The sequence below is a fragment of the Ruditapes philippinarum genome, unplaced genomic scaffold (assembly GCF_026571515.1).
Source record: "Ruditapes philippinarum isolate M1 unplaced genomic scaffold, ASM2657151v2 ctg6733_1_1_1_1, whole genome shotgun sequence".
Taxonomy (NCBI): Eukaryota; Metazoa; Mollusca; class Bivalvia; order Venerida; family Veneridae; genus Ruditapes; species Ruditapes philippinarum.
The window spans coordinates 72,907-97,949 of record NW_026862505.1 but is presented as its reverse complement, the minus strand read 5'-3'; the positions used below and the strand labels follow the sequence as shown (position 1 = coordinate 97,949).

Sequence of the window (25,043 nt, the reverse complement as noted above, 5' to 3'; positions counted from 1 at the left end):
TTTTGCAATGTATTGTTTACATGTGATGACAGCTAGTTAAGCAGGCGAACGCTGTTTTGTTAACTTTTTTTTTTTACTTCCGGTGCAGAAAATTCCCTTGTTTACCATCAAATCTCATATGTTTACCATAGCAACCATATATAGATAGAAAATAAATTATATAAGGTTATTGAAAAAAATCTCAGTTTCTTGACAAAAAAATCGAATTAATAAATACAAAGTCTTTAGAAAATTAAAGGTCCCTTCTGTGAGTTCATTTAAAAGGGGAATAATTTGGCGTAATTTTAGACAGGGAAACCATGAGTTATCATTCGTGGCTAGGAAATCATGCAAGCTAGTTTGTAAGTGGGTTAGTAGGCGGGCTCATTAGTAATACATTCTGACCAATGAATAACAGAGTTATACACAACAATTCTTTTTTTTTTAATTATTTTTTTTTTGGATCTAATATGTTGTAAATGTTTTCGGTGAAATAAAAAATCGTAAAGTCTTATCATTCTTTCGATAAAGTAATAACCAAACCTGCTGGACTAGTAGCCAATGACTTGCTCAGATAAATCAAATAAATTATCGTTATGCTTTTAACCAACATTGTGAAATGCTTACTATAGAGCACCGAACAAACACGGCAATAATATCGAAGTCGGAGAAAATTAAGCCAGTGCAACAAAACGAATTTAATTAAAAAGATATCTATAAAATACAAATAATTAAAGACTATATATGTACAAATATTTTGTTGATAAAATAATGGTATGTTGAATGGGGGCATGTAAGGGAGAATTAGAATAGTACTTTGCTATCTTTTTATTATTGTTAAAGTTATACAAGATGTCAATTATGTTTTAGCCACTATGTGTACAATGCATTGGATAAGTCGTATTTGATTGGTGCGAAGACGAAAAGCGATGATTACAAAACAGCTCTACTCCCCCTTCGGGACTATCAATACTAAATTGCATTTATTTACAGTTATTGTTTTAAATTTTAGCAGTCAGGACAAATTGTTTTTAAAAATATTGTCTGAGAGAAAAAATAGTTTGATCTTTTAACAGAAAATCGGGATAAACTGATAATAGCATTTGATATATATTGTTTGATTCTCAAAAGATGTGTGTTTATTTCCATAACGACCATTTAAGAGATTAAATGGGATAAAACGGATGCAAGCAATTATTGAATCGACAGGGCACAATTATACTATATATAGATGATTTGATAAAAATATTAATCATTTTAGCTCTAACCCTATGGTGTTAGGTCCGCACACTTCGGGCCTGGATCATCAACTAGTACATTTACACGGTTTTTACTGTAATGGAACTGAAACAAGCATAACAAATTAGGCCCGCATAGAGAGTGGGGAATAAACTGATTGTGGATCACCATAAAGATGTTTGGCATATCATGTACACCAGGTAATAATTGTCTAATTAAAATTGTTCCTGGAATAAACGTGTGATTAAACCCAAATTTTAAAATTTTATTTTAAAGGGTGATAATTAGGGAAATTGTGGGAAAAAACAAAAAAAGATTTTAAATACTGTTTCTCATAAAAATTTTTTTTTTAATTTACTCTTTGAAAAAAAATTTTACTTTTTTTAATTTAAACCCCTTTTCGAAGATACACAAATTTTCTGAAAAAAAATAACGTTTCCCTTTTAACAAATATTGTAAAATAGGGGGAGAAGAGACATAAAACAAGTCGGGAAAAATCAGTGACCTTTTCCATTCTTTTGCGTTTAAGACAAGTACCAGGGTTATTTAAAAACATTTCCCCGCACACGTACAGATAATTTGAAAATTTGAAATGGGTATCTTCCTGCTTATAAAATTTAGGGGTTATATAAAATCAATTTTCTACATTTCAAGTTGTGAACCGCTATTTAAAATTTAAATTTTAACTGAAAGGTAGGAACTACAGAGGTGCAAATAAATTTAAACTTATCAGTCGCAACATCTTGAATAAACAATTCATTGTTGAAAACAATTAATGTACTTTTTTAAAGGAATTCAGGAAAAAGGTTTGTTTTTTTGAGGCTTAAGAAAAAAAGGTATTTTTTCCCCCAAATTATAAAGTAAAATGCCTTAGTCGAAAAATTTAGGGTGTTAAAATCATACAAACGTCACGTGATTTTTTTCCGGGGAATAGAAACTCTAAGGAAAAAGGAGTAAATTTTGATTTTAAAATATAAAATTTTTAACATAATACCAAAAAATTAAAAAAATCAACTGCCCCTTTTTGAAATTTGTGGAATTTAAAAATTAAAAAGCATCTAGAACGTTACATTGTTGAAAATTGCGAAAATTACGAGAACATGACCGGTATTGGTTAGATATACAATTTAGCTTTACATTGATTCCATATTAATTAATACATATCCGTTCTGTTTAGCTGCGTTTATAGCGCACGATACATTGTCTAAATATTTAACCTACAAGATCTGTTTTGCATTTTAGTAAACTGCATAAAATTTGAAATAATGTTCTTTAGTAAAAAGAAATAGAAAGGAGAAAATATCATTAGAGTGAATTAAAACCTTATCGTAAAATTTTTAGATCGAAAATAATTCTTTAAATAAAGATGACAGAATTGTGCGAGTATTTGCAATAATAAGTAAGGTAAATGCCGTCAGCAACAAAGAAAAAATAAATATATTTACTGTATACCAATTTTAATAAGTTACTAGCATGTCAAAATTATTCAAACCTTTTTTGTAGCGAAACAGTTAGTTTTATGTAAACCAGAACTTTATCCGTAAGTACTCATACATATTGGGACAACAAGTCGGTCAGTATATGTCAGTAATGTATCTTTGCACAAAAGTTTTTGCTATGGCAACTCTATAATAGTTTTTTACATAAGTTAAACACGCCTAACTTCACGAATATAGGATTTTGATCTTATGACCATTTTTACCGGCAAAAATCATTTTTTTCAAGTTTTAACTATACTTGAACTTTGAACCTTACACTTCAATGATTTGAGCAAAATTTTCGAAAGTAACATTTTTTTAATAAAATATATTACTGGCGTGTGTAAACATTTGTCGCAGGTAATATTAAACACCTCATTAAAAAGTAACGGCGTCTACGTTCGACCGTGAGATAACAGATATATGTACTGCTACTTTAGTAGCTGTTACAGTAACTATATAATTTGATTAGTGTAAGAAATAATTATATGTCATCAAGGCATAAATTTGGTTAAGACAGTAAATAGTTAATTGATATATTTAATCGATATGAAAATGTTTAAATAATCATAATACATAATTTAGATGGTATACTTATAACTAAACCATTACAACAATCAGGGGAATATAACAATGATTACAGACGACGACGTTGCTGAACTTTGAAAATAAAGAAAGATTCTATTGAAAATATAAATCCATACTATTTTCAGTTGTTTGTCAATAATGTAAAATGCACAGTTATCAAGCCAATTAAACCCAAACCGAAATTGCAATTTGTATCATAAGTTGGGCTTTTTCTTCATAAAATATTATTTAATTCATAGCTTTTATCATTCATATAAATATTGACTTTATTCTTGAAGTTCGATTGGTGAATGGGTCACATCCATATGAAGGGAGACTGGAAGTATGGCATGATGGGTCTTGGGGAACAGTATGCGATGATGACTTTACAGCGCAGTCTGCAACAGTTGTTTGCAAGATGTTAAATTATCCACAGTAAGTAAGAAAAACGACAATAACTTATTGATCAATATGTTAACATACATATTGTATAGAAAAGAATGTTTTTAATTTCAAACAGAATGGGTTACGTAGAAAGGTAATAAATTGTTATTTGACTATTCAGAAAACATAAAATTCAGCCAATGCTTTGTCGCTAGTCCGAAATAATCATGTTTACTAAAAGAACCAACCGTCAGATATTTAAAATCACGCCACAGTTAGATCATAGAATTTTAACTGTATCCCCGATTTTTTTCAGACACAAATTGTCAGCGAAACATTTATTGATTTCATAACCTTCTCATTAAAATCATGTCGATATTTAGCTCATTTGAACACGTAAAGTGCCTAGAGGTGAGCTATTGTGATGCGTATATGTTCATGTGCCGTTGCTTTTTTTAAACCATCAATTGATTTTGATCAAACTTCACAGGAATGACTGTTTAAGTCTGATGTAAGGGTCGGAAAAGCTAAGAATTGGATTCTATAATGTCCCAGATCGATATCAAGCATGTAGAATAAATATTTGACATATGGTCCTTAACAAAGTCAAACATATTCCCCTTGGATCAAAGTTGGTTTAGCAAAGTTAATATAGACTGATATAAGGAAACATCAATTTAAATCATCATGTTTTAATACTACAAATCATATACCTTAGATGTTTGGATTTAACATTTCCTAATTAAGATTTCATATATCATGCAGCTTGGCTAATCAATATTACACCCAATGTGGTCTTATCCCTTTTTAGTTAACAAGATAAATATTAATTTACGTTAAGATTGTAACGGCAAAGTGCATTATGCAAAAATACTTTCGTAAGTTTTAAACTTTTAATCAAAATTAAACAGTTTTGTTTAATTTGAAAAGAAATGTTTTCATATCCATAGCAAACATGTTGAGATTCAAGGGAATGACTGATGTCATGCATATCATGATAAAAAAACGACAGTTATATCACTTTTAGAGGAACATATCTGCGGATGATTTTTAATTCAAATTTCACCACTTCATTTAAATATTGAATACTGCTTAAGTCCGTGCTAAAGGGCAAGGCCGAGCCTGTAACAATTTCAATTTTGCCGTTTTGTGTGTTCTTAAAGGATTCTGTTTTTCTGTATTTTAGTACTAATCCTTTGGTATTTATGTCCGCATACTTCGGCGCCGGAAAATTGCCAATACACTTGGACGATTTTGAATGTACGGGCACTGAGATGAGCTTACTTCAATGTCCACATAGAAGTTTGGGATCAAATAATTGCAGTCATAGTGAAGATGTCGGCATATCTTGTACACAAGGTAATATTTCGTTTTATGGTGTAGTAGGATGTATATTGAACTACAATGTATTGGTATTTTTAATAAAAAGCCTACTGTTTTGAACAAAATTCCTGTAACACTTTGGGATAAACAAGGAGTGGTTTTTAAGGTTATTAAAAGGGTAAAATTGATAATACTAATAAAATCATAAAAAGTGAATTACTTTTTAAAAATAAGGACAAAAATAGCAACACAACATGAGAAAATGATGAAACAAACAAACCTATGGAAAAATTAGTGAATCGCGGACGCCGTCAGAACATCAAAAAATTTTCATTAAGTGTCTACACAAAATATTCATTAAGCCTTATAAAGTATTTATGTGGTGATCAGGCTAAACATGCCGTCAATTACGACTTTTAAGTTTGCTAAAATAATTTCTGTTAAAATTTATTTAAAAACGATAAGCAATTGAAGAGATAAAGATATTGATACACATACTTTGTTAAGAACTAGCCTAAAAGACCACCTGAAAAATATTTAAAATTGCAAAAATTATGTTAATTTTACTAGGAAAAGCGATAAAAAAGATATAGCAAAAAAAAAAAAGAATTTACTGTCCTATATCAATATTATTACTACATAATCACTCAATATTTAAACTAGGACCTGAGTTTCTTCTCAACTTGAAATATATGTTTGGTCGAATTCGATGTTCATATAACCGTTTATCGAATTCATTTCTTCTTTATAAATAACATATTACGAGGTTCAACATTCGCCTTCCGCTTTTATTTATCTGGAAGAGTTTTTAATATAGAAAACAATCCGTGAGTCCAAATTTTCTGTTCTTTATATGGGTAATATGATATTATAAAATAACTACTATCTTTACCTTGAATTGCTTGTTAGGCCCCTACCGGTTAAACCGGAAGGGACGTTAGGTTTACAGTACGTCCGTCCGACCTTATGTCCGTCCACAAAACTGGATCTTACACACAAAGTACTGAAAATATTTTTATGAAACACGAAATAAGGGTAATGGCAGTCTTGAAATTATATACTTACAACTTAGCAAAACTTTGCGATACAAAAATTGCGACTGACGACAACGTTCCTGTACTTGATGTTTTATGAAATATAGAGTCTTAACTATTTTCACTTGTGTGTCCATAATATTGACCGTACCTTGACCGTACCATGACCAAATCAACTGAGTGGTCATTTATTATAAACATTATCGTACATATAACTATTAAAATTCTTGTATTCTTGAAGTACGATTGGTAAGCGGGTCAAACCAATATGAAGGGAGACTAGAAGTATGGAATAACGGGTCTTGGGGAACAGTATGCGATGATGAGTTTGATACGCTGTCAGCAAAGGTTGTTTGCAAGATGCTGAATTATCCACAGTAAGTGCCAAACATATTAATTCCGTATTTCTGCATAAATTTACATTTATGTTTTGTAATATGTTGTTTGTAAGATGCTGGATTATCAACAGTAAGTAACAAACGATATAAACTTTGTTACACACATGATCAAAAAACTATGTATTGAAATATTTACAATCGTTATCAGATCTGGTCGAAATTTGGATCACCTGAACACAAAGGTCACTTGTCGAGCTATTGTATGGAAGCATGTGTGTCGATCATTGTTCTTTAAACAACATCTCTTTTCAAACAACAAAGTGGATTTTGACTAAACCTGGCAGGAATGATCCTTAGGTGGCCCTCTTAAAAAATTATTAAATTCTTTAAGTGATATGCATATGGTCATAATAAACTCTACAATGCCTCAGATCTTTAGCTTGCTATATCACACCGTAGGCCTCTACAGAAGTTTCACAATTCCTTCCCTTGTGATCATAAAATGGCCAATCTAGAGGCCACTTAGTTAAGAGACTTATGATGTGAAATAGTTAAATCTTCTTGTGAAATAATCACAGTCCCGGTGCTTAGATATCTCGCATGTTACACTGCTTAATAGATGTATAGGGATAAAACATAATTTAAATCATGTCCTAGATTTGTAAAGTAAACACGTGTCTTTGCATGTTTCTCAAAAACTTTCGATACAGTTGTATGTTTCAAGACCATTTGTTTATTTGTTTGATTTTCATAAGACATGTATTTATTTTCGATAACAACAAATTGATATTAAAGAGATTGACTGATTTGTATCTTGTTTAAAAATTGACAATTATGATTTACCATTTTAGTACTAATCCTCTGGTAATTGGAACAGATGTTTTTGGCGCCGGAACATTACCAATACATTTGGATGATGTCATATGTGCGGGAACTGAAACAAGCTTATCTCAATGTCCACATAGTGCATGGGGATCTCATAATTGTGGTCATAGTGAAGATGTCGGCATATCATGTTCTTATGGTAATTCTTAAAAAACATATTACTAAAATGAAAGATTTTCTTTTGCATAGCACATTTAACTAATCATTTAACCATAACTCTGCAAAAAATAAATGCGAATTAGACTGGTTTGCTGTTTAACAAATTTTTACTTTTGACCTTAATGTACTTTTATCTGAATGACCGATGGTTAGTTATAACCATTACACTGTTAAATATATATAAGTTTTATTCTAAGTACTAGAACATATGTTTACATGTTAAAGCATTCTATCAAACTGTTATCAGAGACTGAGTGAACCGACGTGACTAGAGAGTATCTCATATTTCACAACACCCCCTTACTTAAGCTTGTAAGTTCAATCATTTATTACCTCAAACATTTCATTAACACATTTAAACTGAGAAAATGTGAAATGTAATTTAGATATCAATTATGTTGTTAAACACGCATTATTGGGTAATCATTAAATCCTGTCAACATGTAATCATTTGTTAAATCAAGAACAACATTACAAATTTAATCTATCAAGGTGTTTACTGAGCCTGTCTGATCTAGTAATTACACCTGCACACTGATTTTGAGACACTTGTTTGTCTTCATCATTAGACACTGAGTAAGTTGTTACTGTAGACACTAAATTTTTTGAGGTCTTATAATTTTCATTGAAAGGAATATCTTTTTCGCTTTAAAACTCGTTAATGCAACTAAACTACGGCGATTTCTTTCAATGGTAGATATTGTTGTCTCAACTATAAAAGATCGTGGTCGCGAAGCTTTTTTAATTACTCTACCTTCTATAATCATGTCTTTCACATGTACTCCGCCCCCTTCCTTTAATGAAGGCAAATTTTGTGCACGTCTTTTTCTGTAATAATTTTGCTTAGCGTTAGCACGGTATGTTTTTTACTCTATTTTGAAGAACTTAATAGTTTATATTGCTTTGTAGCAGTTTTTGTGGTGCTTGTGGAAAAGTTGTTATAATCTGCCTACCAAATAACATTTGACACGGACTTAAACCATTGTGGGGTAATGGAGTCGCACGAGAGATAATCATCGCTTCATAAGGGTAGTCGCGTTTAGACAATAACCGTTTTACAGTCTGAACAGCGCGTTCTGCTTCCAAATTCCCTCAGGGATATCGTGGACTACTTGTCACATGTTCGATTCCGCATTTCATACAAGACTGTTTGAATACATCAGAGGTGTATTGCGGCCCTCCGTCAGAAACTATGGTATCGCATAGGCCATGTCTTGATAATAATTATTATATTGACTTGAAATGTTCAACTACCGCCATCGAAGACATTGTCGTAAGTCTCGATATTTCAATATATCGTAAAAAGTAATCTACTACTAAATATGTATGTCCGCGCCAATGAAAAAGATATGAACCTAATCTTGACCAACTTCTATAAGGAAATGGAGTACGTATCATTGCTTTTCTTTTGTCATTTTGAAATTTTGCACAAATATCACAATTCTGAATCACTTGCTGTATGTCACGTGATATGCCTATACACCAAACTGATTTTTTTGCCCTTGCTCTACATTTTGAAATGCCTTGATGAGCTTGGTGTAACTTAAAATGTCTAGTCTCATGTCTGTCGGAATAATAAGTCTGTCATTTCTCATTAACAAACTTTTATTGACAGTAATTTCTGACCTAAGGTTTTATACAATTTGGCAATCTCACACGATTTTGTATTAGGCCACCCATTATAGGTATATTGAATTAATTTGCTGCACTCATAGTCAGATTTTTGTTTTGATTTAATTTCCTCCAGCCTTTTTTTGTATCTTGGAGACTGGTGGCAACTGAGTCAACATACAATTCGGTTTCATTACAATTTTGATAGTCATTAAATGTTAAGGTGTCACATTCAGCACGCGGTAAGTAATCAGGAATATACATCAATTTTCCAGGCACAAAGCTTATTGAGTAGGAGAATCTTAGCAGTCTCATTCTAAATCTTTGTACCTTCCGGTAGATCACTCAAGTCATTTTGTCCTAAAAGACTTACCAGAATTTATGGTCAGTTTTGATATGGAAATGTTTTCCAAGCAAAAAGTCACTATGTCGTTCAGCCCCTACGCCTATTGCTTCTTTTTCAAGAACACTGTATCTAACCTTTGTGGGTGTAATTGCCCTTGACGCAAGTGATACTTGCTTAAAGTCACAATCGTCTTGTTTCTGAAGAATTACACTTCCGGTAGCATATTTTGAATAATCTGTCATAAGAACAATTTCCCTATTTGGATCATAATGAGCTTACACTGGAGTATTGGTTAAAGTAAGCTTGGATTTATCAAAATCTTCTTGTTGGTTTTTACCCTAGTAAAATTGAGTTTTCGTACTCAGCAGATCTCTGATAGGTTTCGAGTCTGTTGCCAAAGATGGAGAAAATTTCACAAATTTATTGACCATTCCCATAAAACTTCGTACCCCATGTTTGTCTTTTGGAGGACATAAATTTCTTATAGCCTTAACCTTGCCCGGGTCTACTGAGATTCCATGTTGTCCTACTAAGTATCCATCAAAGTTGACCTGTTTTTGCTTAATGACACACTTATTTTCATTCAGTGTTACATTACACTGGTCTAGTTTGTCCTAAGTCTAGTGTCTTGTTCGGCCTATATCCGTCCGAATATCAGGACATATTTGGCATAGAACCCCTTCAATGCCCTCAAGAATTTGAGACATCCGTTTTTTTGAAAATATTCAGAACTACTAAATAACCCCATTGGTAAGCGATTAAACGTGTATCTACCAAAAGGTGTGGAAAAGTCAATAATTTACTTTCTTGGGCAAGTTAAATTTGCCAAAATGAACTATAAGCGTTTAAATTTGAAAAATAGTTTGCTTCAGTTAAACGTTAAACGACCTAAGCTTTGTTCTATAATCGACAGAGGAAAATTCTCACGTCGCACATTTTTATTCGACTGTGTCAAATCAACACATATGCGCACGTTATTGCCTCTTCTAGGAATACATACCATTCCTGCACACCAGTCTGTGCTTTCATCTACTTTAAACATTACGCCTGCCTTTTCCATAAGCTCGAGCTCAGATTTAACTTTCGGTAGCAAAGGTAAAGGCATGCGCCTTGGTACAGATAAAGCATATGGCTGCGCGTTTTCATTGACTGAAATACGATGTACACCATCTAATTGCCAGAGCTCGCAAAATACTAGTAGATTAGGATGCTTCTGTTTGACGTTTTCAATGATTTGATTCTCGTACAAATTTAATTGAATTAAATTGAGATTCTTTATAGCAGGTCTCCCTAATAAACATCTATCTATGTCTCTTACAACGTATATATTTTTTTTGAAGTGTTACCATTGTGTGATAGAGTCTGTGTTAATGAACCGATAACTATCAATTTTCTGTTACCTCGGCCGTATAACGATCTGTGCGTTTTATTCAATTTTGGTTTGCCTAAAGTATTTAAAAGACTTTCAGGAATAACAGTCAAATCAGCACCAGTGTCTAATTTAAAGTAGACAAACAAATCTCGCACCTGAAGTTTTATTGTCCAAGGTTCATCTGGTACACAGTCAATAGTTCCTTAATATGATGATGCGTCATTTGAACACAGTTCGTGAACATTTTAGTTTTATTACACACTCCGAAATAATTATAATGTCCACATTTCCGGCATACTTTCCCAAAGGCTGCACAATGTCCTCGTGTATGATATTTATGTCAATTTGAAAACCGTTTATTATCGATTTTCTTCGATTGTCTAGATTGTGTCCCCGGAAATTTATGCTGTCGAAAAACGACGTGTGGTTGCGGTACCAAACTTCGTTTTGGCTTTGCCCCGCCACGAACTTCGTCTATTACAGCTACATCCTGTTGTGATCGAATTTGGTTTTTAACTATTTCGCTGTTTCTTGCCATTGTTAAGCATTTATCGAGAGTAAGGTCTTGATCAAGCTGCAGTTTTTCTGACAAATATTTATCTTAAATTCCAACTACGATTTGATCACTTATTTGCTCGCTTTTTATATCGGCAGCAAATTCACAGCTGTCCGCCAACTCGTATAAAGATCTAATGAATGTCTCTACTGGCATTCATCTGGCATTTGGTTTCTCTTATGGAATTTTGCTCGTTCGTGAATTAAAATTTTTCTTTGGATTAAAATGTTCGTCGAATTTTGTTAAGACAGTTCCATATTTTTTTGCCTTATTTTCTGATAGTTCAAAAGATTTTTAATAAGTTGTAAGCTTCTTTTCCCATGGTATATACCAGTGTAGCCACTTGTATATCTTCATATTCTTTATGAAGTTTTGAAGCTGTTTTGAAAAAGAAAATCTGTTTTGAAAAAGAAAATCTTTGTTTCCAGTTATTCCATTTATTTGGGCTTGAAAAATCAGAGTTTTCTGAACCTTGCCATGCCATTTTGCCGACTTCGCCATTTTTCTGAAATTTCTTGTTAAATTGAATGCTTTAGTTCTTTAAAATTTAATGTAGTCCAGCTAGTAATTTTCAGTTTAATGTTTATCCAATCAACAGTATTTTATTAATTTACAATTAAATATAAGTCTTTTTTAAAACCTGAATAACCGATGGTCAGTTATAACCTTAACACTGTTAAATATATATGTTATAAGTTTTATTCTAAGTACTAGAGCATATGTTTACATGTTAAAGCTTTCTATCACAATTTTATCAGAGAGCAAATCTACACTGAGTTAAACCCACGTGGCTAGAGAGAGTATATCATATTACACAACGCTTAGCATGAAACAACATTATTCATATTTAAAACGTTGCGATAAATTTTGAAATTAATGAATTTACTTTCGTAAATTATGTCCTGTTTGTGTGACTGCAAAGTTTCAGAAACCTTTTTAAACAGTGCTTTAAACAATTCTAAAAATGAAAAAAAAAAACGTTTAAATGATCTCTAGTGATATGAAGTAGAACAAAATGTCCTCTTCAATACTTCAAACAAGTACAAAATTGCTGGGAAATGCAGCAATATGATTGTCACGGCGAAAAAAAAAAAACTACCACCCACACAAAAAAAACAACAAAAAAACAGTTAAATATAATAATAAGGTATCTCCAAATAGCATTGTGTTGAATTGACATGTTAACTTGTTCAGAAGGTTTTAAAATATCATAATGTAACTTGTTACAAGAGCCATGTTTATATAGTAGAGCAGAAAAATTATCATTCTTGAGTACTGCATACCTCTTGAGTGAGATTTATCCACCTATGAAGGTTCATGTTGATATCTCAAAGGCTTTTGTAGTTATGCTCTGGACAAAATTAAGTATGAAAAATAACAAAGGGCAATAACTGAAAAATAATGCACGGTAGGTTAAATGTCTTGTGTGCTGCACTCCTCCTCAATGAGATCTATCCACCTAATAAGTTTCAAGTTGATACCTCTAACACCTTTTTGAGATAAGCTCTGGACAAAAAGTTTGAAAAATACCAAATGGCAATAACTAACAAAATATAAAGGGTATCATTCTTGCGCACAACATTTCTCCCCAATAAGATCTATCCACCTATAAAGTTTCATGTTGACATTTCAAAGACTTTTTCAGAGATATGCCCCACCCAGGTTGAAAAATTTAGTATGGAAAATAACAAAGGGCAATAACTCAAAAATTATGAAGGGTAGAGTTATCACTCTTTTGCACTGCATACCTCCTGAGTGAGATCTATCCACCTATGAAGTTTCATGTTGATATCTCAAATGCTTTTGTAGTTATACCCTGGACAAAAATAAAGTATGAAAAATAACAAAGTGCAATAACTGAAAAAAACAATGCACGGTAGGTTATCATTCTAGTGTGCTGCAATGCTCCCCAATAAGATCTATCCACCTATGAAGTTTCAAGTTGTTACCTCTTACACTTTTTTTAGATAAGCTCCGGACAAAAAGTTTGAAAAATAACAAATGGCAATAACTCAAACATTATAAAGGATAGAGTTATCATTCTTGCGCACAAAATTCCTCCTCAAAAAGATCTATTCACGTATGAAGTTGCAAGTTGACATTTCAAAGACTTTTTCAGAGATATGCTCCACTCAGGTGAAAAATTAGTATGAAAAATAACAAAGGGCAATAACTAAAAATAATGAAGGGTAGAGTTATCACTCTTTTGCACTGCATACCTCCTGAGTGAGATCTATCCACCTTTGAAGGTTCATGTAGATATCTCAAAGGCTTTTGTAGTTATACCCTGGACAAAATTAAGTATGAAAAATAACAAAGGGCAATAACTGAAAAATAATGCACGGTTAGTTATCATTCTAGTGTGCTGCACTTCTCATCAAAAAGAGCTATCCACCTTTGAAGATTCAAGTTGTTACCTCTATCACTTTTTTAGATATTCTCCGGAAAAAAGTATGAAAATAACAAATGACAATAACTCAAAAATGATAAAGGGTAGAGTTATCATACTTTCGCACAACATTCATCCTCAAAAAGATCTATCTACCTATGAAGATTACATTGACATCTCAAAGTTTGTTTTTTTAGTTAATTTATGCTCCACTCAGGTGAAAAATTAAGTATGAAAAATAACAAAGGGCAATAACTCAAAATTTTAGGAATGGTAGAGTTATCACTCTTGTGCATTACACATCTCCTGAGTGAGATCTATCCACCTATGAAGTTTTCATGTTGATATCTCAAAGGCTTTTTGAGTTATGCTGTGGACAAAAAATTGAGTTTGAAGAATAACAAAGGGCAATAATCAAAAAATATGCAGCGTAGAGTTATCATTCTTGTGCACTGCACTTTTCCTAAATATGATTTATCCACCAATGAAGTTTCAAGTTGATACCTCCACCTATGAAGTTTCAAATTGATACTTTTTGAGAAATGCTTGGACAAAAATGTAGAGGGACGGACGGAAGGACAGACGGACGGATTGTGCTAATTCTATATCATCCACCGTCTTTTCGGCGGGGGGGATAATAAAACATTGTCTTGCTCATATCTAAAGGAAACTCAGAATTTTGCTCACAATAACGAAACATGAATTCTGAATGAAGTTTGATGTTGTGGTAAAAACTGATTTAAGGACCAAATTAAGTTATTTTACAACCTGGTATGGTGAATGTTTATTGTAAAACGCATATAGAAAAAACAAGTATCATTTTAGAGAATTGCGCAAGAAAAATGAAATTATTCAAAAAAAAGAAGACAATTTAAGTTCTTAATTGCAAATATAGAAAATTAGGAATATAATGTTCAAAGACATTTTACACGTGAAAAGATTCACTCCGAGAGAGACATAGATCCGACATGAGAACACATTAGTCAAAATATGTCGTCCCATCGTGTTTTCGCATTTTCGCATTTTGAGGCGAAGACGCGAAAATATACGGATGGCGTAAATCAGCCACCATACATAATCCATTCAAGGCGAATTTCTCAAGCATGTCGGAAGGATGTCGGAAATGTGTTAATATAAAACGCTGATATTTCGTGTGTTGATAAAAATACTGTTTAGATTCTATATGGTTTTGAAAAAAAAAACTGTTTCTATGTAACTTTTCACGGAAATGGGCTGTACAATGATTGCGTAAAAACAATAAAATGTCGGCTGTAGAAATCGAAAGGCATTTTGTCACGTGAATTTTGCCCATGCTACCGAAAACTACCCATCAAAATCACAATAAATCAAGTTCAAATTTTGCTGTAATGAGCAATCGAGAGTCTCCGCGCAAAAAACGCGTGATTAAATATTTTACCAAAATAATTAATACACACATGTCATTTTCTATTTAAATTCAGTACTATTGTACATTATTATGGATGTTGTGTAAACCATTTTAATTTGCATAAGTATACTTATCGTATGCACTGTCCATGAGAGATGAGCCAATATTAGATGCTTCACTGATGCCTACCTGTAAAGGAAAGTAATTAAAAACAAGACTTGTAATGTGACATGAGAGTAGTTCAACATTATTTTGTTTGTGCCACTACTCTAGTCAGTTATGTTAGATGGTAAAAAATACCAAAGCATTTTTAACGTGTATTGCTACTCATTTTCTACATATATCAAGACTCAGTTATAAAAAAACATATGTAAATTAGCCAAAACAAAAATTTAAATCGACTTTATTTTACAGAAATGTCCGTTATATGTTTCGCGACAAAATGGTATATCATGAGCTTTGGTAGTAGAGATTAGAATATTAAATGTATTTTCTTTGGAACATACAAAAGTAGTCAAAATTAACAATTTTTTTGATTGTTATAATTGTAACACATGTACAAACAGTATATAAAATAGTTACAAAGAGACTAATATAGTAATATTACGTGCATTTTGTATGTCAAGTTTTACAAAAATGGTTTCTTTTAATACTTGAGTACAGGAGTTATATAGTCCCAGATAAAGACTGAAAGTAGGACACACACTGAAATGAAAGAAATGGGATACATTTTGTTTGTTATACGCGTTATCAAAAATAAAGGTAAATTAATAATCGTGAATTGATTTGCATGGCATGTTGACTTGGTGAAACATTATTTATCAATATAATAGAAGTCTGTTACCTGAACTTTAGACACTAACATCATGTTAATGTGAGCCAAAGATATAAAAGCTTCTTGATATTGGTGATAAATTAGGACCTATTGTTAATCGATTGATCGGAAAATCAATCTACTATTTTGTTGAATGGCTTCAAAATCCTTGTCTGACACACCAATGTGTTTACATTTGTATCAATAAACCCATAACACCCCATGTTAAAACTGCAGACGAAAGTTTCTATTGTTAAAATGTCACAGTATTCGGCAAATTAACATTCCACTCTAACCATCATAAAACCGATTGCCTTCAAACAAATTAGAATCAACTTCTAACAGCAAAACTTCGGGAAATCAAGGTCGATTCAATTATTTACGATAAAAGACCGCTAGAAGTACAATCAGGGCCGTAAAAAAAGAAAGGAGCTATTAATTCACGAGAAAGAACCTACAGAAAAGACAATTTCAAAATGATAATACTATGAGATAACAATTCTTAAGAATGGCCTACTTATTTTTTTCAATAAATTTATAAAGAGTGCAATTTATTGTTGAAAATGTTTGCATTTCATTTCTTGCAAAATTCTCCAGTCCATTATTTATGACCATAGCGCGACACGAACGACAGTTTTGTTTAGTTTCGGACTCGCTAAACTTAAGCTACTTCTATAAAAAGATTTTTGGACATACACAATTATCTATTGTCATCTATTTATGGCTTTCGAATTGATGTACAGCAATTAAATACATACATAACCACTGTGTACTACAAAATAATAGGTAATTTCCTTTAGAAGATACAAAAGTAAGAAATAAATTACCGAATTTAAGTTTATTGTTTGTTTTGTCTTTTATACTGTTTTCCCTGCGGATGAGTCGTGAAATTTATTCCCGTTCTCATTCAATAATATGACATACTGCGAATAACCGAAGGGGAAACCAAAATGTGACTTTACATAATAGAAATCGGAAGGAATTCCTTCTTCCGAATTTATTTTAACTGTAAATCGAAGGGATAACATATCCTCCTAAAAGGCATGCTAGACTTTACACAGGAACAATCCTAAGGTGGTTTTCTACAAATTCTAAAATTCGTCCCAGTCTGCAGCACGTGTTGATCAGAATAGCTAAAAAGACTATTTTTGATGTAAGAAATAAACGCAAAAGTGAATGATTTATTTACACAAATGTGAAATTTAATAAAATTATTAAGAGTGAAGATCTAAAATAAAGAAGATTTTTTGCAGTCAATATTATGTATTTCATCCTTTCGCATACAAAATAACACCATAATGAATGGAAATATGTCTTGCATATTCATACCAAATAATGCAAACAAATAATAATTAAAAAACGACCTTTAAAACATAATGGTAAATATGGCCTACTAGGAGCACGTCGTTGCTCATTTCATAGCTTGTTTACATCGTACTTTTTTAATTCAAGACGCAATTTCCTTCAATAAATGGGCGACATGTACACCGTAGGGAACGTGTTACAGTATCGCGTTTTTCGGTTACAGTATAGAATTTTCAAGATAGAGGATTATTTATGGGAAGAGCGGTAGGTGATTTTTATTCAGGTCCATACTACTAGTAGTGTAGTTTCTAAAAGATGTTTTTGTGCTTTGCTTGTAAGGAACAGAATCCGGTATCTAGTCATATATTTCTTCAGACCCTGCACCGCAGATTTATCTCTATATTGTCTCTTAAATGTGCAGATTTGACGGTTTAAAAATTTGAATCGAGAGACCAACGCATTTTTCTCCCATTCCGACATTATTAAAGCATGCCTAGATAAAGTAAATCTACAAAACGTTAGTCCTTTATGTTTAGAAACGTTTATAAAAGTAAATGACCAGTTGAACCTATTTTCCTGTTGGTAAAATGCGTTTGAAAAAATAAACAATGTTACAGTAAAGAGCGAGGTTAATTTTGAATGGTTACAGCATAGACCTAGCGACTTTGATCCAATTTTGTTACAGTTTATACCCAGATTTCGGTTACAGTTTAGATACTTGCCAAATTTCAAACAAAGTTCGTGTATCCATTATTTTTATGAAATAACTCATACCTTTCTATTTAATACATTCTTGAAAGATTGTATTACTTTTTTTCTTCGGCAGAAAAGTGAAAGTTTGCTATTTTTCTTACTTTAAGTTTCAGATTGAGACTTTTTGCAGAATAAGTAATGTCCCAAGTAAGGACTGTTTTCACGACAACAACAGTAACTTTTATCGAATTGTAATGAGAGAAGAAAGATTATTGCTTGATTTCATTACACATTATAATAATGTAATAAAATAGAGAAAAAAGAATCCTTAACAGAAATCCAACACGGAAAACATGAAAATGTTGCAGGCTCAGTTTGACTAAACCTGTTCATGGACGGTAGTGGTAACTGCAAGCTACCGTTCACGCCTCCTAGCACCGGCTTCAGCAAAATTCACATTAAACATGAACTGGTACACTTCAGATTTTTTAACATCTGAGGATGTGTTCATATGGCGGTTATCATGGAACCTTCAATGTGACACGTTATTGCCATTCTATGAAAAACGGCATATTACCCCCCCCCCCAGGTTAAAAATTGCGTGTGCCATAAACAAGAATACAATGAGTGAAACTTAACAAAATGAAATTTTGAGAGGGGGTCGGCGGTTATGAAGCCTGCATACCATAGATAAGCTGTCAAAAGACACAATTAACAATCAGGCAATACCCTAAGAATGATTAAACAGTATTAAAGTGAGCAATACTGCAACCTTAAATTCTATTTTAAGTTGGAATTTCCATCTTCCATAATGTATTTTGTAAGTATTTAAAAAGCGTTTATGAACATTTTCAAATTTGTTGTGTTGGAATTTCTTTAGGGATTTTGTTTAACTCTATTTTGTTACGTTTGGCTTTCTTGGATTTAAAGTTTCAACGACACTGAGGTCATGTGAATACATTCCTGCTTTAGTGTAAAGAAATACCCCAGATACCCTTTGTGAAACATTTCAGACACGAGCGCCTGACTAGAACCACCGACCTTCCGTAAATTAGCTTGATAGATAGATTCCTCACATTCAAAGAATCCAAAGTCAGCAGTAAATGAAAGATGATTTGAAGTCGACGGCCTTATCCCGACTCTGCCACTATTATGTACCTCCATCACTAGAGAAGATATTGTAATTGTCTGACCTTAATTTATACTTTATAACTTTCAATATCATTTTCTTTTTCAGAAACATGAAAACTGCTATACAGGATGTCTGAAATAAAAAAATACGACTTTTAATTTAATAATGACAAAATAATCGTAACTTCAACAAAGAAGCATTCGAAATGACGCCATGATCATGATTTGATTTGAATGCTTTTGGTTCGAGATGAGAAGGGTCTTTAAACATTGCTTTTTTCAAAATCTATGTTTTGGGTTTTCGTATCCCCGATTGCAACCGAAACCATTTGAACAACTTAATTGGAAGAAAGTCATGTAAATTTCATCACATTTAGTCAAGTAGTCATACTGAGCGGATGAGATTGCACACACATGTGTACGACAGACGGACGAATAGCCATCGTGCCAATAAGCTCACAGAGATTTAAAAGTCTATGTAACATTCATACATTTTACCTTGTATAATTATATAGAAAATATCGAAGTCTAAACTGTAACCGAAATCTGGGTATAAACTGTAACGAAATCGGTACAAATTACCTCGCTCTATACTGTAACATTGTTTATTTTTTCAAACGCATTTTACAAACAGGAAAATAGGTTCAACTGGTCATTTACTTTTATAAACGTTTCCTAACATAAAGGACTAACGTTTTGCAGATTTACTTTTTCTATGCATGCATAAATAATGTCGAAATTGCAGAAAAATGCGTTGGTCTCTCGATTCAAATTTTCAAACTGTCAAATCTGCAAATTTGTGAGACAATATAACGATAAATCTGCGGTGCATGGTCTGAAGAAATATATGACTAGATACCGGATTCTGTTCCTAACTAGCAAAGCACAAAAACATCTTTTAGAACCTAAACTACTTGTAGTAGGGACTGGAATAAAAATCACCTACCTCTCTTCCCAACAAATAATCCTCCATCTTTAAAATTCTATACTGTAACCGAAAGAAAAACGCGATACTGTAACATGTTCCCTATGGTGATGTATACAATATGACTATCTAATATATAGTATATATATTGTTGTAAATTGACTGTAATCAATTGTTGGTTATACAATTCGACACTTTTACTAGTAGCTGCATGTAGATCCTGAAGGAGCACCACCGCATTTCCATAACTGTTTAAATTATGGATTGATATATACCACAATTAACCGAAGCCATGTTAGGAGAATACGAATTGGTTGATAAGATTATGTCGTTTACTTGGGCCCAGTTATTCAAAACTGTTGTTATACGTTAACGACTAATTAAGCTAACGAAATATCAAAATGTGAGTTGTTCAAAGCCTTGTTAAAATGTTCGTTAGTTAATGAGGCGTTAAAGTGCTTAACGTTTAGTTTACAAACTAACACAAACATCCCATAATGCAGTGTTACTTTCCTTAAAAAACGAAATGACCGATTACTCTCCAATACTATTAGAAATACTAATACAAATCAACGGATGTAATTTGTTTGCAAAATATAGCCGAGTCAAAGTCTAATTGAAAATGAAAACTCATGTCATAAGTCTTTTTTTACTGTTTGGTCATGAACAAAGTGCAACCAGTACCACAGGACCTATATAAAATTGAATAACTTGACTGTCTTTAGGAGTGATTTTATTCATAATGTGCAGCTTTTACACGGACAAATTTATCTTATGCTCTTTTAATATTTATTTACCTGCATATTCTTTGTATAATGCCAGTATGTTATGCTGGTAACTTTGTAATCACGTGCATTTTATATGAAGACTTCTCAAGGAAAAATCCTTATTTCATTCTAATTCCGTGGTTTTCTGAAGCTGATGAATGTGTTGTTGGTAGTTTTCACTGCAGATCACGAGCCAAATTGAATTTTATCAGAGCATATTTCAGACACAGCATCGTTCCTGGGCAGGCTGTCAAGCAGTTTACTTGTACAAATTGCCCTTGCCTTTGCAAGGAACTGAATTTTCTATACATATTAAAAACATAGGTGCAGTGCGAATGATCGTTGAAAGGATTTTATGATCTATCACAACGAAAGTGGCATGCACCGTCAGGAAATCGAACCCGGGTCGCCCGATTCACAGTCCAACGCTTTACCTACTATTAAGCTAACCGGACGGTTTTCTGAAACATTTGGCAAAGCATCATTCATTAAATATGTATTCTGGTCTGATTAAAATTATCCAGCCAGCCTGCATATAAAACAAAATGTGCTTGCAATTCATCTTAAAAAATGTTCCATTGTTTACCCTACAACCTTTACCAACATGTATATTTCCTTGTGTTTGCATCTTTATCAGTGTTTATTCCATAATGTTTAATAAATACATGTGTAGAATCTTAAAACTATGTGTTAAAACATGTTAGCAAAGTCTTAATTTCATTTTTAAACATTTTAAAACACTTATAAAGGCTGTTTACAGTACTCAATTTACACATTGTGATAATTGATTTGACAGTTAAAGATCCTGTATGTTGAAAAATATTTGTACATATAATATGTAATCATTAAAGTATATGCATTGATTTCTTATTGAAAAATTTGACTTAGTCTTTATAGAAAATATATTTTTATTATATATTTATTTATTTATATGAAACGTTAAATTCGGAAATATCTTTATAAATAATGCTTTTTGGAACTTAAAAAAATTATTAAATCTTAATTTGAGCATCATATTAATGAGATAAAACTATAACAAATTGTGGTACAGGATCTTTAAGGGTCTGACTACCCTATTGTGTTTCCTACGTATATGTTTATGTTATCAGAAATGGCCCCTATGAATCGTTTAATTTAGAATTCTACAATTACTGTAAATTTTAGCTTGGCATGATTGTGTGTAAAATCATAACTGGAAGTCGCTGTCAAAGAGAAGGCTTATTAACTCCGTAATCATTTAGAATGAATAATGACCCTTCGTGAAACAAAAACATAGCATTAGGGTAAAAATACACACATTTACTCAGCAACATTTCACTCTAAATACCAGCAATATGTATACCAGTTTATAATGTTTTAATTTAATTATCTGTAGTAGTTTGCATCTTAAATGCGTATTTAAATTAAATTCCTTTTGTTTTTACTTACGCTAGTTTCAATTATTGTTATTTCGTGGGCGCAGCCATTTTGTCGTTTATGCCGAAGTTTATCTGGTACGGCTTTATTCATTGGTTATATCTTTCCATTTTTATCCAATGTTTAATTGTTTACTTGGTAATGTGATTTTTGCACTTGTATTTACTATATAAGCTCGTGCATTTCTTTATTTTGCTAGCTAGGTGTATCGGCCTACCGGTACTCCTTCGTGCCTTAGTGCTTCAATTTTAATTTGAGAATCTATTTCTCTTCATCTAATTTATGCTTATTGAAAAATAATAATATTATTATAATATTATTGTTTAAATAACGTAGGGCAATTCTTTCAATAAACTTATAAATTTATCGTAATCCTAATTAGAAAACATAGATTCATAGACAAATGTAAATGACCACGTGTATATTGCTAATTAGAAAACATAGATTCTATATATCTATATAATTATATATAATTGATTCATTCACACAATTAAATTTATAGTTTGAATTCAAAAACTTGTTGTTGTTCGTTTGACTTGTATATTCCCAATTCCACTATCCGGCCAAATTATTAAGAAAACTATTCTATGTGATAAAACATCACGTACAAAATACACAAAGTAGAGCCTGGTACATTGGTGCCGTGACCTTTGGCTTTGTTTATTAATTTATATTTATAAATATACAGGTCAAAAGTACTTCAATAAGTTACTTAAAATAATAAAAAGTAAGGTAATTAATATTTGAATAAACATTATGGTTTTAGTGCATAAATAAAATAAATAAATAAATACGTTAGGACAGCATAAAATAGCAAAGTAAATTTGTAAACGTAAAACATAAAGTGATATAAACGTAGGTAATTTGCGTAAACATAATATTCTTATATTAAAAAATTTAGGAATAAGAACACAAGTGTAAAATAAGGTATAATAGTAAGTTTCTAAACTTTGTAAAATAGGGAACCTCTAGAACAATAGAGAAATTGACCCTGATAAATTTGATGGTACAGCCACAGAATGGCCTGATTATATTGTGCATTTTGAGCAAGTTGCTAGTTGGAACAATTGGGATGATAATCAAAAAGCTTGTATGCTTTCCATTAATTTAAGAGGTGAAGCGCAAAGACTTCTGTCAACCTTAAAACCAGAACAAATATCAAATTATAGTGAAATTAAGAGGGCATTAACTCAGAGATTTTCCCCTCATGAAAGAGAGTTAGCTTTTAGGTGTGAATTTCGTACTAGGAAGAGACAAAAGGGTGAATCCGTTGCGGATTATGGATACATTTTACGTAAACTTGGTCAAAAAGCCTTTCCCTCTATGCCTAGTTTCGCATTAGAAACATGCGTAATTGATCAGTATATACACGGGTTAGGTAATTTTGATTTGCAAAAGCACGTTCAATTTCTTCATCCTAATACCTTAGATAAAGCAATAAGTGCGGCAGTAGAGTATTGCGCGTTACAAGGTTCCGTTGACAAAATATCCAAACCAGAAAATATCGAAGCAAGGGAAGTAACTTCGTCAGCCTTATCTGAAAAGCACCAAATTGCGTCCCTTAGATCAAAAAATTTAAAGACTGAATGTAACTTGGATGAATTACAACAAATGTTATCCTCGTTGCTTGACCAAAAACTTGAGCAAAAATTGTCAGAAAAATTGTCTCAAATTCAAAATTTTCCTCAGGGTCGTAATCATTTTTCACAATATCATACTTCTTATGTGTGTAATCAAAACGCGTTTGATCCCGGCAATCGGATAGAAAAACTTCAAACATATTTTGCGGATATTGTCATAATAAAGGCCATGTTGAGTCGCATTGCTATCTTAAGTCGTCTCAAACACAGCCTCATCAAAATAATTATGATCCAAGGAACCCCAAACAAGGTCATATACATAATCAAACCTTTCCACTAGACCAATATAATGATCAATTTTCTCAACGTAGACAAAACTATAGTACAACCTCTCGACAAGATAGACAATCTCAAAATCAGTCGAGACAGGGAAACTAAATATGACTGAGTTTGTGGCCGAAAATTCAGTCAATTCTGTTACAGAAAGGCCGGAAATGATAGTTACAAAAAGTTTATCATGTACGGAAATCAATCCGCAGATCGTTAATTATGGTTCTACGCAAAACCCCGTATTTTCAAGTTCACCACAAATTATCATCACCCCTCCTGTCAATACCAAAAATACAGGTGAAGTTCAAAATGTAGGACATTGCGAAAATATAAAAGGTCAAAATGAAGGTCAATATACATCGCGATTGGGTTCAACATATACTAATAGAGAGGGTCGTTCAATAAGTACAAATGACAGTGCTATATGCAATCCTTCTATGTCAGAATGCAATACACGTATCGAAAATACGTCTTCTTTAAGTAAAGGTTGTGCAACACCTTTAAAAGATACAAGTGAGGGTTGTTCAAAAAGTTCAAATATTTCTGAAAAAGATTTTAAATTTGAACATTCAAGTGAAACAGGTTCTAAGGGGTGTTCAAAAAGTTCTTTCACCAGCACTTATTCTGATACTAAAATTTTAAGTGATAAAGAAAATGAGGGTTGTTCAGAAAGTACAAATGAGAAAAATTTGCAAAAAATTCAAAGTGAAAGCTTAACTCATAGTCAAAATAATACATGTACAATTAAAAATCAATCAGTAAATGAATCAAAATTGCTCACAAGTTCCTGTTACTATGTGAAATGTTCTTTTGATCAAATTAAAGGTGAAATGTTAGTAGATACAGATAGTCCCGTATCAATTCTGTCTACAAAAGCATTTAACAGGATGCTGATTAAACCAGATTTACTCAAAGTTAATGAATCTTTGTCTTCAGCAAATGACACTAATGAGCATATCCCTATTAGCTTAATGGTTTATGTAGCAGACATAGAAGAATCAATAGGCATTTTAGGTCTTGATTTCTGTGAAGAGT

The 25,043-nt window shown here is 32.2% G+C and overlaps 1 protein-coding gene across 1 annotated transcript in view; it reads left to right on the top strand.

Moving 5' to 3' along the window:
• The first annotated feature begins 1,393 nt into the window (after positions 1-1,393).
• LOC132719319 (deleted in malignant brain tumors 1 protein-like) overlaps positions 1,394-25,043 on the top strand; it is an 84,490-nt gene continuing 60,840 nt past the window's right edge. Inside the window, exons 1-5 of the mRNA XM_060703085.1 lie at positions 1,394-1,418; positions 3,563-3,698; positions 4,834-5,006; positions 6,246-6,381; positions 7,194-7,366. Of these exons, the coding sequence (XP_060559068.1) occupies positions 1,394-1,418; positions 3,563-3,698; positions 4,834-5,006; positions 6,246-6,381; positions 7,194-7,366 (643 nt within the window). The remainder of the gene's footprint in view (positions 1,419-3,562; positions 3,699-4,833; positions 5,007-6,245; positions 6,382-7,193; positions 7,367-25,043) is intronic.